The sequence below is a fragment of the Camarhynchus parvulus genome, chromosome 13 (assembly GCF_901933205.1).
Source record: "Camarhynchus parvulus chromosome 13, STF_HiC, whole genome shotgun sequence".
NCBI classification, from domain to species: Eukaryota; Metazoa; Chordata; class Aves; order Passeriformes; family Thraupidae; genus Camarhynchus; species Camarhynchus parvulus.
Window position 1 is genome coordinate 1,818,899 of NC_044583.1, and position 14,171 is coordinate 1,833,069.

The 14,171-nt window shown below is 60.1% G+C and overlaps 1 protein-coding gene across 3 annotated transcripts in view; it reads right to left on the reverse strand.

Moving 5' to 3' along the window:
• Window positions 1–770: 770 nt before the first annotated feature.
• The window catches only part of PCDH1 (protocadherin 1), a 58,955-nt gene continuing 45,554 nt past the window's right edge, over window positions 771–14,171 (reverse strand). For 2 of the 3 annotated variants that reach the window (XM_030957486.1, XM_030957485.1), the window contains exon 5: window positions 771–3,682. In XM_030957486.1, the coding sequence (XP_030813346.1) occupies window positions 3,297–3,682 (386 nt within the window). In that variant the 3' untranslated portion in view covers window positions 771–3,296. Of the gene's footprint in view, window positions 3,683–5,818; window positions 5,862–14,171 lie in introns of all 3 variants that reach the window. The other variant, XM_030957487.1, reaches the window with a different exon arrangement.

Consider the following 14,171-nt stretch of genomic DNA (forward strand, 5'->3'; position numbering starts at 1 on the left):
AAGAGGCGTCGCCTTAGACATAGGGCACCATCTGAAAAATAGTGGGGGGACTTTACTCTGCCATAGGATTTCTCCTTTAGAAAAGCTACACCTGCATGTACATAAAACTGTACAAAAAACAAGGCATCACAAGCAAGGAAATGAAATCTCGTATAAATAGAACCAACACTGAAGAGCTACAAAGGGGTCGCTTAGATCCTTCCCACGCAGCCCGCCTGCTCCCTGGCTCCCACCTTTGGTTTTCCCCCTGGCTTGTCCTAGTGCAGTGTGAGATACAGTGAACCCTCCTCCTCCTCCTCCCTGTGCTTGTCTGGACTGGAGCCCGTGGGGAGCTGTCCTCCCCCCACGCGCACAGAGGCTTTATCCTTCTGGCTTATAATTGTGCAAATGAGCTTCTTCCCACAGCACCTCTTCCTCGCCCTCCCCCAGGACTGATCCCCAGCCACACTGGCAGCTTCCCCCCGGGATGAATCCCCTCACACCCCTGTCCCAGGACTGATGACCGGCACCCTCTCCTCCCCAGGCACCCATCCCCTGCATCCCTGGCACCCCACTGAGGCCCCGGTCCCATTGCCCCCCTCACACCCAACCCATGCCCTGAGACCCCCAAGCCCTCTGCGCCCCCAGACACCCAACTCTGGCCCCACCGTGCTCCCCTGGAAACCCCCCCAGCCCTCTGTGCACCCCCATGGGACTCAGCCACCCCCAAACCCATCCCCAGCCCCATCCCCGGGGACCCCCCTGCGCTCCCCCCTCCCTCCACACCGTGCTCGCACTGAGGACCTCACTCCAGGAGACAGCACAGCAATTCCAGCCACAGGAATTCCAGCCTCGGGATCCCTCTGGAGACCCCAGCACAGGGCAGGGAGACCCCCAGCCGGGATGAGGTGGTCTTGGACAAGCCCCCCTCGGATGTGGCTCTGCCGGGGGTCCCCGAGAGGGGCACTGGACACCGCCACTGCCTGGGCCCAGGGGAGGCGTGAGCAGCCGAGTTGGCAGTGGAGTCAAAGATCGTGGCCAGCGCGGCCAAATTGCACATTCTGCCCAGTTTGGCCCTGAAACTACAGAGCTACAATAAAAACAAGGTCAGGAGCGGCACCTGCTCCGGCAGCCAGAGCGGGGGGAGCCCGGCCGCCCCGCAGGGCAGAGCAGGAATCCCGGAATCCCGGCCGGGCGGGCCGGGCAGGCCACTGGATCCACCGGGGGCACCCCGGCCGGGCAGGCCACTGGATCCACCGGGGGCACCCCGGCCGGGCCGGGCAGGCCGCTGGATCCACCGGGAGCACCCCGGCCGGGCCGGGCAGGCCGCTGGATCCCACCGGGAGCACGCCAGCCAGGCGGGAGCAGCAGTGGGAGGAGGGTCCTGCCTCCTCCGGCTGGCACTGCCGGGGCCGGGGCCATGCAGGGTGGCAGCGGTGCCACCCGGGGAAGGCAGGGCTGGGGCACGAGGGGCACAAGGGACACGAGGGACATGAGGCAGCGGTGCCAGCAGGCGCCTTCTGCCGCCCTCCCTCTGTGGCCTGGGCTCGGCTGGCACCGTGTGCCCCACACGGCTGCCCACCGTGTGCCACTGCCCCATGGGGGAGAGGAGCTGCTCAGAGCAGGGGGGAGAGGTTGGGCAGGGGGTCCCGACAGGCACTACAGCTATGGCAGGGCATAGCCCCAGCCCTGCGTGGTCCCTGTGCCCCCGGAGCCCCGCACCAGCCCCATGGGCACGGAACGGGCCCTGGCCACAGGAGAGCCGCCCCACCGGCCTCGCTCCCTCGGGAAGGTGCCAGAGCTGGAGACGGGAAGCACAAGGGTGCAGCACGGCCCCTCCCGCGGCCCGGAGGGGAAGGGCTACCCAGGAATGAGGCGCGAGTCGCCCGGACCCCTCCGGCCAGGGGTGCACCCCAAAACCAGGCCTGTGCCCCGCTGCCAAGGGAGCAGTGACAGAGCCAGGGGTGCCCCTCAGGAAGCCCTGTGAGGGGCAGGGGCTCCTCTGACCCTGCACAGGAACTGAGGACGCCGGGGCAGCAGGAACCTGCCGGGGGATCGGTGGACCTTTGACAATGGAAGAGAAAGCTGGATCCCGTGAGAGTGGCCCTGGGGCCTAAGGGCAGCGGAGTCCAGCGGGCAGGGGCTCGGCGGCCCCCGGTGTGACCCTGAGACAAAGCTCCTCCTCACAAAGGCAATGGTGGCTTTACAGGCGGATGGGACGGAGGTCGAGGGCACGGCACAGCCTGGCCTCGTGGGCATCCCCTGCCCCGGAGGAGGCCCGAGGTGATGGGCTGAGAGCCGGAGCCGCTGGCAACCTCCCTGCCAGCAGAGGTGGACTGAGGGCTTCTCCGGACCCAGCCGGTCCCTTCCTGGGGACATCCCCTCCCCGGACCCAGCCGGTCCCTTGTCTGGGGGCTTCCCCAGCCCTCCTCCACCCGCCAGGCGCAGGGCCACCACCGGGGACCCCCCCCACACCCCCAAAGCAGCCCCCACCTATGGCACCGGGCAGTCCCTAGGGACCCTGCAGCTTGTGGGCACAGTGACAACGTTCAGAAAGAGATCCAGGCTGAAAAACAGCAAAGTCCCTACAGTCCGCCAGGATGCTGCCCCTCTCCTCCAGCTCCCCAGCTGCTGTTTCAGGGACTGATCACATCTCTATTTACAATATAGAACACGAGTGCGGGCTGGACGCTGCGCTCCCAGGGGCTCTTCCACGCAGGAAACCATTCAAAGCTGGAACTTGCTCCCTGTGGTTTGTTATTTTTTTTCTCTCTTTTTTTTTTTTTTGTTTTGTTTTTCCTTTTTTTTTTTGTCTGCTTTTTTTTTCTCATTTTGTTTTGTTTTGTTTTCTCTTTAAATGTCTTTTTGTTTGTTTCAAGGACAATAAAAAGTTGCGATCAGGCAGGACTTGAATGTCATTCCTATAAGATTCGTATTTACAGGAGTCTACAGCAAAGAGACAGGCAGCTGGCTCCCCGTGCTCGGGGACACTCCTCGTCCTATGCCCCAGGAACTCCACCAGCTCTGCGTGGACCTTTGGTACGTAAGCCCTTCTCTCCCTTCTCCGTGCCCTCCGCACCAGGAGCCTGCCCAGCCCTCCCCGGCAGCAGTTCGGGATGCTCGGCAATTGGGGTCGGGATGCTTTTCACCCTCCCCACTCACCCCCAGCCCCGGGCAACAGGGGGTTAAAAAGGCGCTGCTCTCATCCCTGCCTCGCCCTGCCCTGCTCCCCGCAGAGCCCCCTGCCTGGAGAAGCATAAAGCATCGAAGTGGAAAATGTTCCTCTGGCCTCAGCTCCCTGCCCCTCGCGCCCAGCCTCACAGGTAGATCTCCCTCTTGGTGGTCTGGGCCGAGGGGGTGGTGGCTGGCTGGAAGTCCGAGGTCTGGGTGAGAGGAATTTCCTCCATGGGAGAGTCCTTGCAGGGCTCATGGCTACTATTGGAGAAGGCACTGTACGTGGGGAGCAGGCGGAGGTTGGCCATTTTGGTGCTGCGCTCTTCCGACAGTCTGGGGCTGCCGTTCCCGACTTGCTCTTGACTCCCTCTGTCTTGGTAAGGCACAAAAGTGGAGAGTTTGAGGGCGTTCTTGGGCCTGCGGCTGGGGGAGGACTGGCCAGGCATCCAGCAGGTGTCGGAGTGGCCGAACTCTGTGCACTCCCGGGTGCAGGTCCCAGTCATGGCTACATCGGGCAGAGGCCGGAGATCTGCAGGGAACAAGGGACAGCGGTGTTAGCTCTGGGAACCTCCCTCGGGAACCCTGCCTTGGGAACCCTTCCTCAGGAACCCTTCCTTGGGAGCCCTTCTCAGAAACCCCGCTTTGGGAACCCCGCCTCAGCAACCCCACCCTGGGAACCCTGCCTTGGGAACCTGCCTTGGGAACCTGCCTTGGGAACCCTGCCTTGGGAACCCTTCCTCAGGAACCCTGCTTTGGGAACCCCACCCTGGGAACCCTTCCTCAGGAACCCCGCTTTGGGAACCCCACCCTGGGAACCCTGCCTTAGGAACTCCACCTTGGGAACCCTGCCTTGGGAATCTTGCCTTGGGAACCCTTCCTCAGGAACCCTGCCTTGGGAACCCCACTTCAGGAACCCTGCCTCAGGATGCAGAGATGGGCAGCAAGGACTGGACATCTCCATCCTACCCATTCTGGGAGGGACAGCCGGACTCATGGACACCCTGTGAGCCTGACCCACAGACACCCCAGGAGCTGAACCCATGGATACCCTGAGAGCCAGACCCACGGACACCCCAGGAGCTGGACCCACAGACACCCAGGAGCTGGACCCACGGACACCCACAGACACCCAGAGCGGCCCACGCAGCCAGCCCACAGCAGAGGAGCTGGACCCACAGACACTCCAGCAGCCAGACCCACAGACAAAAAAACGGGAGCAAAGCAGAGCAGGGAGGGAAACCCAAAGCCACAGAGAAACAGGAGGCAGAGCACAGGGCAGAGCTCCCCGAGCCCCTCAGGAGACCAGGATTGCACAGGGAGGCTCCACAGCTTGGATTTGTATGGCAGGACATGCTACCACACCAGACCTGTGATCCCAGAAGTTGAGGCACCACCTGGAACCTGCTAAGCTCCAGGAATTCCCATTGGACACCACCAATGGCATCCCATGGATCACTGTGCAGAGACAGAACTGCCCTGGACTCAGCCCTGAGGCACAGCCGTGTGTCCTGGGCAGCATCCTTGGGCATCCCTGCCCTACTTCCACCAGGCATTCCAGACCACATTCCAGCCTCCCCTGGCACCCTCCAGCCAGAAATCCTGGTCTCCTGTGGAGCCTGCAATCCCCAAGCACACAGAGGCAAAGCCATGCCCACCCTGAGAGAGGCTGGAGATGCCATGGGGTGCCCTGTGGAGATGCCAGGGGTGCCCTGTGCACCAAACCCCTGCCCCTGAGGGAGCCAGCACCCCAGGGCACCACAGCCTCTCTGCTCCTGGCACAGCCAGGACACTGAGCACCAGTTAGACCAGTTCACAATCTGGTGTCCTCACACACCAGCCACCCCCTGCCCCAGGTGTCCCTGAGCCTTGGCCAGGTGTCCTTGGCACAGGCAGCACGAGGCTTCTGAGGCTGGAATTTGGCACTTCCATGCAGAGCTGAGTGTCCCTCCCAGAGCCATCCCAGTCACAAGCCATTCCTTGATTTCTGCCCCAATTTGGGACACCACAGAGTGCCCCGGACACATCACTGCCTGCTGCCACAAGCAGATCCAGCCTGGTGGTGATATTGGGGTGGAAGCAGGGGCTGCTCATGACCTCGAGGCTGCTCAGACTTCCAGATGTCCCTGTGGTTCCCAAAAATCCTCTCCATGTCTCCACCACAGTGGAGCTCTCTGCATTGACAGACTGATGGAGGGAGATGGGGAGCTCTGGGGACCTGAGACATGTGGGACACCCCCTTCCCACGGGACACACACTGGTCCACACAATTCCCTCATCCCAAAAGCAGGGCAGACCCACAGGCACTCGCTGAGCCTGGGAAAGAAGCAAACCAGAGCACCATGGTGGGGATTCTGCCCTGGCCAGCGCTCCCTCCTGCCACCAGTTTGGGACTGCCACACACCCGAGTCACCCTGGCACAGCTTTCACACACAGGACGCAGGAGAAGGCTCCAGACAATGCTGGGAATGCTTGACACTGGCATGGATGAGGGGGCAAAGTCAGCAGCCAACCATTGTGTGAGCACAGCTTGCCCTAAACCAGCCCCCGGTGACACTCCCCAAACCCCCAGCTGGGGGCTGGGGCCTGTGCCCACAGTGCATCCCTGGCACCCACGGGAGCTCCCCCTGGCAGCTGGGATATCCTGGCAGGAGGCACACGGACATACCTGATGGCAGCCCCCCTTCACAGCCTGCTCCGCTCAGGGGACTCTGATGAGGGGCAGAAAAAGGACGACAGCGTCACATCAGTGCACAGCCCCGGCCTCCACACCCCCTTCAGCCTCTGCCACCCCTGTCCCCCTGGTCCCCTCCTCGGCCTCTCCTGGCCCTGCTCCAGCCTCCTGGAGGCCGCTCAGCCACCGCTGCTCCTCCCTCACTCCTTGCTCCAGCTTCATCCTGATCTTCCCTGGAGCCCGGCGGCCCCGGCGGGACTCACATGGGGACTCTGGGAGCCACCTGGGTGGTGACACCAGAAACTTGGGCACATGGAGGGGTTGGGGCTGCGCACACACACATGAATCTACACACATGGATACACACACATGGATCTACACACATGGATCTACACACAGGGATACACATGGATACACACATGGATCTACACACATGGATCTACACACATGCATACACACATGGATACACACAGGGATACACACGTGCATACACACACATGGAAACACACATGGATACACACACATGGATACACACACACGGATACACACACATGGATACACATACATGGATACACACACATGGATCTACACACATGGATACACATACATGGATACACACATGGATCTACACACATGAATATACACATGGATACACACATGGATACACACATGGATACACACACATGGATACACACAGGGATACACACACATGGATACACACACATGGACACACACACAGGGATACACACATGGATACACACACACACGGATACACACACATGGACACACACACAGGGATACACACATGGATACACACACACACATGGACACACACACACACAGGGATACACACATGGATACACACCCATGGACACACATGGATACACACACACATGGACACACACATGGACACACACACACATGGACACACATGGATACACACACACACATGGACACACACAGGGATACACACACAGACATGGACACACACACACATGGATACACCGACATGGAGGCGCACACACACACAGACACCCACACGGATCCACACTGGGATCCATCCCGCAGGATGCTGGCCCTGCTCGCGGCGCGGGGACAGCCATGCTCACACGGCGGGGACGAGAAGCAGCAGCACAAAAGCAGCCCAGGGGACACGGCAGGGGCACGGGCAGCACGGGAGCACAGCTTGGCGGGGCACGTCCTTGGGGCTGGCCATGCACCAGAGCCCTGTTTCCTGGGGAATTGCCTCAATTCTCTCTCCCACATGAGATACACAACCAGAGGCACAAGGGCTCCATTTCCATCCCTACTCTGGGCAAGCAGAGAACGCAATCTGAACCCAGGAGGATCCATCAGGTTTTCCTCTCAGGAGCACAGGATGCTCCAGTGGCCACACAATGGCTTGGGCACTTTGAGGTTTTGTTCTGTGGTCTTTCCCTCGTGTCCACGTGGAATTATCCCCATCCTTTCCTCACCAGCTTTCCTCCTGGATGTCTTTTCCTCTCTCAGAAAGGCCCTGGTGGTCTGTGCTCCCAGGGGAGTGGATGGGAGCCATCCTCTCTTCCTGGGGCAGAGGGAGCTTTGCCGAGCCCGCAGAGGGGACTGGCAGGACTGAAATAAAATCCACCTCTGCAGGGAACAAAGCTACGGAGATTTCCTGGTGCCAGCAGCAGCTTGGGAATGGCAGGATCAAGCAGGAACGCTGTGTTCAGGGTCTTTTATTCTGCTCTACCCATTGTCTGCTCCTGGCACTGGAGCCTTTTTCCAGCGTTGTCCGCTCGCTGGCAGAGCGGATTCTGTGCCATGAGCCCGGAACAGGGCAGGGTGCAACTCCTGAATAGCTGGGACTGAGGGAAAACACGACCCCATGGCCTAATTCCCAGCACATGCTGGTGGCTCAGGGACTCCAGTGTGCCACCAGACAAGCACAAATCCCTCCTCGGTGGGAATTCTGCCCATGGATTTTCCCCAGTTTTGTGGGGTGGTGAGGAGGCAGGCCCTCACCTCGGGATGCACAAAGGGTGCTCGGGATTTCCGATCCCTCCTCCACCCAAAACGCACTTTTGTGCCTCTGAGGCCCTGGAATGTGACAACATTCCCAGGGATGAAGAGGATGGCCACGCCCTCTCTGGTAACAGAGTGTCCTGGTCACACCAAGTAAAGCTCTGTGCAGCTGCTGTGTTTTCCTGAGCTTTGGCCCATCCTGGTTATTCCAGGCCACCAGACTGTGCTTCCCAGGCAGGGAAGTGGTTGCTTGGGCATTCACAGCCCTCACATCCTCCTGGCTCCCCCCTTCCTGCAGCTTTGCCTCTCTCTGGCATCCCCTCATCAGCTGCCTCGGGGTGTTTTCCTCCTCAGGGATGAACCCAGGGCAGGAAAAGTTGGATCCCTTTGGTTTCTTGGGGGGCACCGTTGGGGTTTTACATCAGGACACCCTCAGAGATGCCAGGTTGGCTCCTCTGGGAAGAGGCACAAATTGGTGCTGCTGCTAATTACTCCTGTCTCCCTCTCTCCCCACGCAGAGCAGGAGCTCATCCTGTCACAGGGCTCCTCCAAACCTTACTGGGGGATCCCAGCACAGCTCTGGGGCACTTTGGGAACAACACAAAAGCAGCAGCCTCAGCCAGCAGCGCTTCCATCTCCTGCAGGAGATGGGCAGAGGTTCCCTCGCCCTCTGCAAGCCTGGGAGCTCCAAGCAGAGGCTGAGCCAGCCCTGAGCACGTTTTTTATGCCAGCCTGGTTTTTATCCCCAGCCTGGTTTGGTCTTCCTGTGTCTTCCACTTGCGTCAGTGCAGGGAGAGCAGGGATGGATGATGCAGCACAGGAGAAGTCTTGGAAGGGAGGGGAAGTGCTGGAGCAGCTCTGGGAGGGAGGCAGAGGGGCTGTGACAGAGCAGAGCATGGCAGAGGATGCAGAGAAGCCCAGGAAAGGGGAGGAGGGAAGCACAGCATGCCAGGAGGGACTGGAGGGCTCAGTGGTGTGGGGAAATGGGGAAGGGGATTGTGGGGAAAGCAGCTGGGAGGAAAACCAGATGCTTTCCCAAAGCTGGGATCAGAAAGAGCCTTCTTCCCTCCCTGGGGAGAACTCATCCAGCCAGCTGCCCCAAAAGCAGAGCCCCAGAGCCCTGACCTGTGCTGGCCCTGGGGACAGAGGGACAGAGCAGGGCCCACGCTGCACCTGGGCTGCCAGGGGTTCCAGAGGTCTGTCCTGAGCCAGGGAACGGGGCAGGGCTCCCAGGACAGGCAGCCTGGCCACCATGCTGTGGACACCTGGGAATGCCTCCTCTCCCATTCCTGGCCCTCAGGACTCTGCAGACCCCTCTGGGATGTCCCTGAGGGTGGTGGCCCCCCATGACATCACCTCCCAGCAGCACTGTCCCCCCTCCCTGTGCGACAAGGACTCCCTTCCCGCCCCACAGCTCCTGGCAGTTGGCACCATTCCCTATTTCACCATTCCTGGTGCTGTTCTCCTGCACCATGGCTCCTCCAGGAACCATTCCCAGGAATGCTGCTCCCTGCTGCCCATGGCAGAGCTGCCGGTGCCAATATTCTCCACAGGTGCCACTCTCCCACAGCGCCATTCCTCACAGCTGTGTCCCCCCAGGTGTGTCCCCAGGTGTGTCCCCCCAGGTGTGTTCCCCACGGCGCACTCCCGAAGGCACAGCTCTCCCATGGTGCTGCTCCCTCCAGGTGCCATTCCCTGCAGTGCCATTCCTGGGAAATGCCATCCCCCACGGCGCTGCTGCCTCCAGGCACGGGTCCCCCTGCAGGTGCCATGTTCTGTGCTGCTGCTGCCTCCAGGTGCTGCCCCCCCCGCTGCTGCCTTCCCTGCAGGCAGCGCTGCTGCAGTGGAGCCATCTCCTCCAGGTTCCATGTTTTACACACTGCTCCCTCCAGACACCACTTCCCTGCCGAGCTGCTTCCTCCAGGCACCGGTGCTGCTGCTCCCCTCCCTCCTCAGACACCCTTAGGAACAGCTGGGATTGTGCAGCCCAACATGCCATGTTCTTACACTGGCTAGCCCCATTGCTATCCAGTCCTATTCCATCCCATGAATAGAATCCTATCCTATCCTATCCCATTGCTATCCTATCCTATCCTATTCTGTCTCATCCCATTGATATCCTATCCCACCCTATCCTATCCTATCCTATCCTATCCTATCCTATCCTATCCTATCCTATCCTATCCCATCCCATTATCGCATCCTATCTATCCTATCCTATCCTATCCCATCCCATCCCATCCCATCCCATCCCATCCCATCCCATCCCATCCCATCCCGAGTTTCCTGCAGGGAACAGGCATTAGGCAGCTCCGTGCCTCATTCCCAGCACGTTTTCCCCTTGCCAGGGCTGTTGGGAGAGGGGAGCTGTGCTGCAGGTGGCTCTGGAGCCAGGATCTCCTTCACAAGCTCACAGCAAGTTGCCCCTTCACGGTCCCCAATTCAGGGGGGCACAGCCAGTGCATTATTCCAGCAGGGAATCATGGAATATTCTGGGCTGAAGGGACCCAAAAGGATCATCAATCCAGCTCCAGACCCCCCAGCAGTCCCCCCTGTGCATCCCTGGTGCCCAAAGGCTCCTGGAGCTCTGGCAGCCTCGGGGCCGTGCCCATTCCCTGGGCAGCCTGGGCAGTGCCAGCACCCTCTGGGGAAGAACCTTTCCCTGGTGTCCATCCCAAAGCTCCCCTGCAGCCGTTCCCTCCTTCCCTGAGCTCTGCCCTGGGCTCCTCTCTGCAGCTGAACCAGCCCAGAGCCCTCAGCCCTCCTCGGGTGGCCCCTGCAGAGCCTTCCCCAGCCCCGGCCCCTCCTCTGGGCACTCTGGAGCAGCTTTGGGTCTCTGATGTTGTGGCACTCGAAGTGCCCAGCCCAGAGCAGGACAATCCCTCCCTGGCTGATCCCCAGGACACTTTTGGATGTAGAATCGCTCCCACAGCTCCTCACCCATTTCTGGCCCATACTCCCGTGAGGACGAGCCCAGAGCTCAGCAGTGTGCCCTGCGGAGCTGCTGGGGCGGGGATGGATGGGCACGGAGGGCTCGGAGCCGGGAGCAGGGGCAGGAGCTCCCGCAGCCCCGGGCTCCCCCCGCACCCTCCCCGGCTGCAGGAGCGCTCCTCTCACCGCATCACCCAGGCAGACGGCTGCGGGGCCGATCCTAGCGCTACAACACCCAGCCAGATGGCTTCCCGAAGTTCCCACCCTCGCTCCAGATGGCTCCAGCTCCCGGAGCCCGACCCGGCACTGCCCACCGAGGGGTGACTGCGGCTCCGAGCCACACCTCCGGCTCCCGGGGCGACAACGAGCAGCACCCGCTGTTCCACACTTCCCCGGAGCTGCCCAGGTGCTGCCGGGCACGCACAGGCTTCTCCGGGCTCCAGGAGCTGGAAGCAGCCCGGCATCCCGCGGCCCCTCCAGCCCCGCTGCTCTGCCCGCGCTGGGCAGCACACACAGCTCGGCTCGGCCCGAAGGGAGCGGGCTCTGCACACACGGAGCAGCCTCAGCCCCCGCAGGGCATCCCGGCACTGCAGAGCTGCAAACGCCTTCCCAGCCCCTGCCGAGGGCAGCCCAGCACGGCCCAGGACGGGATGTGGAGAGATGGACCCACCTGGCTCAGCATTGGAACACAGCTGGGGCTGGGGAGCTTTGCCTGGCTCCCAGGGGATGTGTCCTTCCTTTCCCAGATCCCAGGGGATGTGTTCTCCCTCTTCCCTGCTCCCAGGGGATCTGTTTTTCCCTGCCCCTACTCCCAGGGGATGTGTTCTTACTTTTCCCCACACCCAGGGGATGTGTTCTTCCCTTTTCCCACTCGCAGGGGATGTGTTTCCCTTTTCCCTGTTCCCAGGGGATGTGTTTCCATTCCCCATTCCCAGGGGATGTGTTTCCCTTTTCCCTGTTCCCAGGGGATGTGTTTCCATTCCCCATTCCCAGGGGATGTGTTTCCCTTTTTCCCCATTCCCAGGGGATGTGTTTCCATTCCCCATTCCCAGAGGATGAGTTTCCATTCCCCCATTCCCAGGGGATGTGTTTTCCCTTTTTCCCATTCCCAGGGGATGTGTTTCCCTTTTTCCCCATTCCCAGGGGATGTGTTTCCATTCCCCCATTCCCAGGGGATGTGTTTTCCCTTTTTCCCATTCCCAGGGGATGTGTTTCCCTTTTCCCCATTCCCAGGGGATGTGTTTCCATTCCCCCATTCCCAGGGGATGTGTTTTCCCTTTTTCCCATTCCCAGGGGATGTGTTTCCCTTTTTCCCCATTCCCAGGGGATGTTTTTCCATTCCCCATTCCCAGGGGATGTGTTTCCATTCCCCATTCCCAGGGGATGTGTTTCCCTATTTTCCCCATTCCCAGGGGATGTGTTTCCCGTGTGTGCAGGAGGAGCCGCCTCCCTGCTGCAGTCACAGCGGCCACATCGCCACAGCAATGGCAGGCAGATGGATGTTCCCAGACACTGAGAATGTCCCTGCAGGGCTCAGAACACACTGAGGGCTCCCAAAATCCCCATCACCCCACAGCTTCCCTGTGATACCCAGCAAAACAAATTCAACCCCCCTATAACAGATTTTGTGGCCGTGGTGCCACCCCCATGATCTCCTACCCTGGCACAGAGGGGCTTCAACCTTCACTGGACTATAAAAAGCAGAATTATTACATTAAACTGCTGAATAATTATGTTAAGAAGCACCTAAATAGGATTACAGGGTCCAAAGGTTAGGAAATGCCAAAATTAGGATTGTCCAGGCAGCCTTAATTCTCCTCCTGCTTCCTGATGCAGAGCAGAGTCTCACTCTGGAGGGAAATATTTCCCCTGGGTGCCTTTGTGGCTTCCAGGGAGAGGACAGAGCCCCTGGGAGGTTGAACAGGGAAGGAGCTGATTTGCCACTGAGACTCTGCCCCAGAGGCTGCAGAAACTGGGGAGGGTACAAGGAAAGGGTCAAGAGATCACAGAAAACTCCTCCTCTAAAAAGGGGCTGGAGGATGGGGGATGTTGCTCTCCTAATGAGGAAAACCAGCAATTTTCTCTCCTCCTTCCAGAAATAAATTATCTGGGCACATTTCACTGGCGCTTCTCAGAATATTTGGTACCTGGCCCACGCCCTCTATGAAAAATCAGGTCCCTGCAGCTAAAACTCACAGCAGCCAAAAGCAAAGGCACAGAATGAGCATTGCTGGGCAATCTCCTCACTCACCCTGCATGAAACAACCAACCCAGCTCCAGAGTGAAACCCTGGATCCATTCACATCCCAGCAGTATCCTCTGGCTGTCCCACAGACCAGAGACATTCCACAAATATCCACCAGAAACCTTGGGGAGTCCAAACCAATCCGTGGAATAACCAAAGGCTCTTCCAGCACTGGCTCCTGCAGCCCCAGGGGAGCACCAGCACCTGAGGTTCCTTTAGGGGCACACAAAGGCCCTAAAGAATGGAATTTGGGCAGTGGAGCTCCTGCCCCAGCAGCTGCGATGGGGAGCTCAGGGCTAATGATGCAAATCCCAGGGGAGGGAGCAGCAGCTCCTGCCACCCCCGGGGCTGCCAGCTCATGCATGCCTTGGATGCACATTCCTGCTGCCAAATCGCTCCTGATTGCTCCTGCCTGCATTCCCCATCCCCACCTGCATTCCCCATCCCCCCCTGCATTCCCCATCCCCACCTGCTCCCTGGGGACAGGGAATGGCAGAGATCCCTGGGGACATGGAATGGCCACCCCAGAGCTCCCTGGGGACAGAGAATGGCTGTCACAGAGCTCCTTGGGGACAGGAAATGGCAGAGATCCCTGGGAACATGGAATGGCTCTCCCAGAGTTCCCTGGGGACGCAGGAATGGCTGTCCCCCGAGATCCCTGGGGACATGGGAATGGCCACCCCAGAGCTCCTTGGGGACATGGGAATGGCAGAGCTCTCAGGCGACACAGGAATGGGCATCCCAGAGCTCCCTGGAGACACAAGGAATGGCTGTCCCAGAGCTCCCTGGAGACATGGGAATGGCTGTCCCGAAGTTCCTTGGGGACACAGGAATGGCCACCCCAGAGCTCCCTGGAGACATGGGAATGGTCATCCCAGAGCTCCCTGGGGACACAGGGAATGGCTGTCACAGAGCTCCTTGGGGACACAGGGAATGGCTGTACAGAGTCTTGGGGAACAGGAAGGTACCAAAGTTCTGGGGAACAGGAATGGCCACCCCAGTCTTGGGGACACAGACAGATTGGGGAGGGGCACCCAGAGTGAGACACAGGAATGGCCAGAACTCCCTGGGGACACAGGAGTGCCCACCCCAGAGCTCCCTGGCACACTCTGGGTGCCCTGTGCTGCCAGCCAGGGTGACCACCAGGGGCCAGGCCATCAGGAGCAG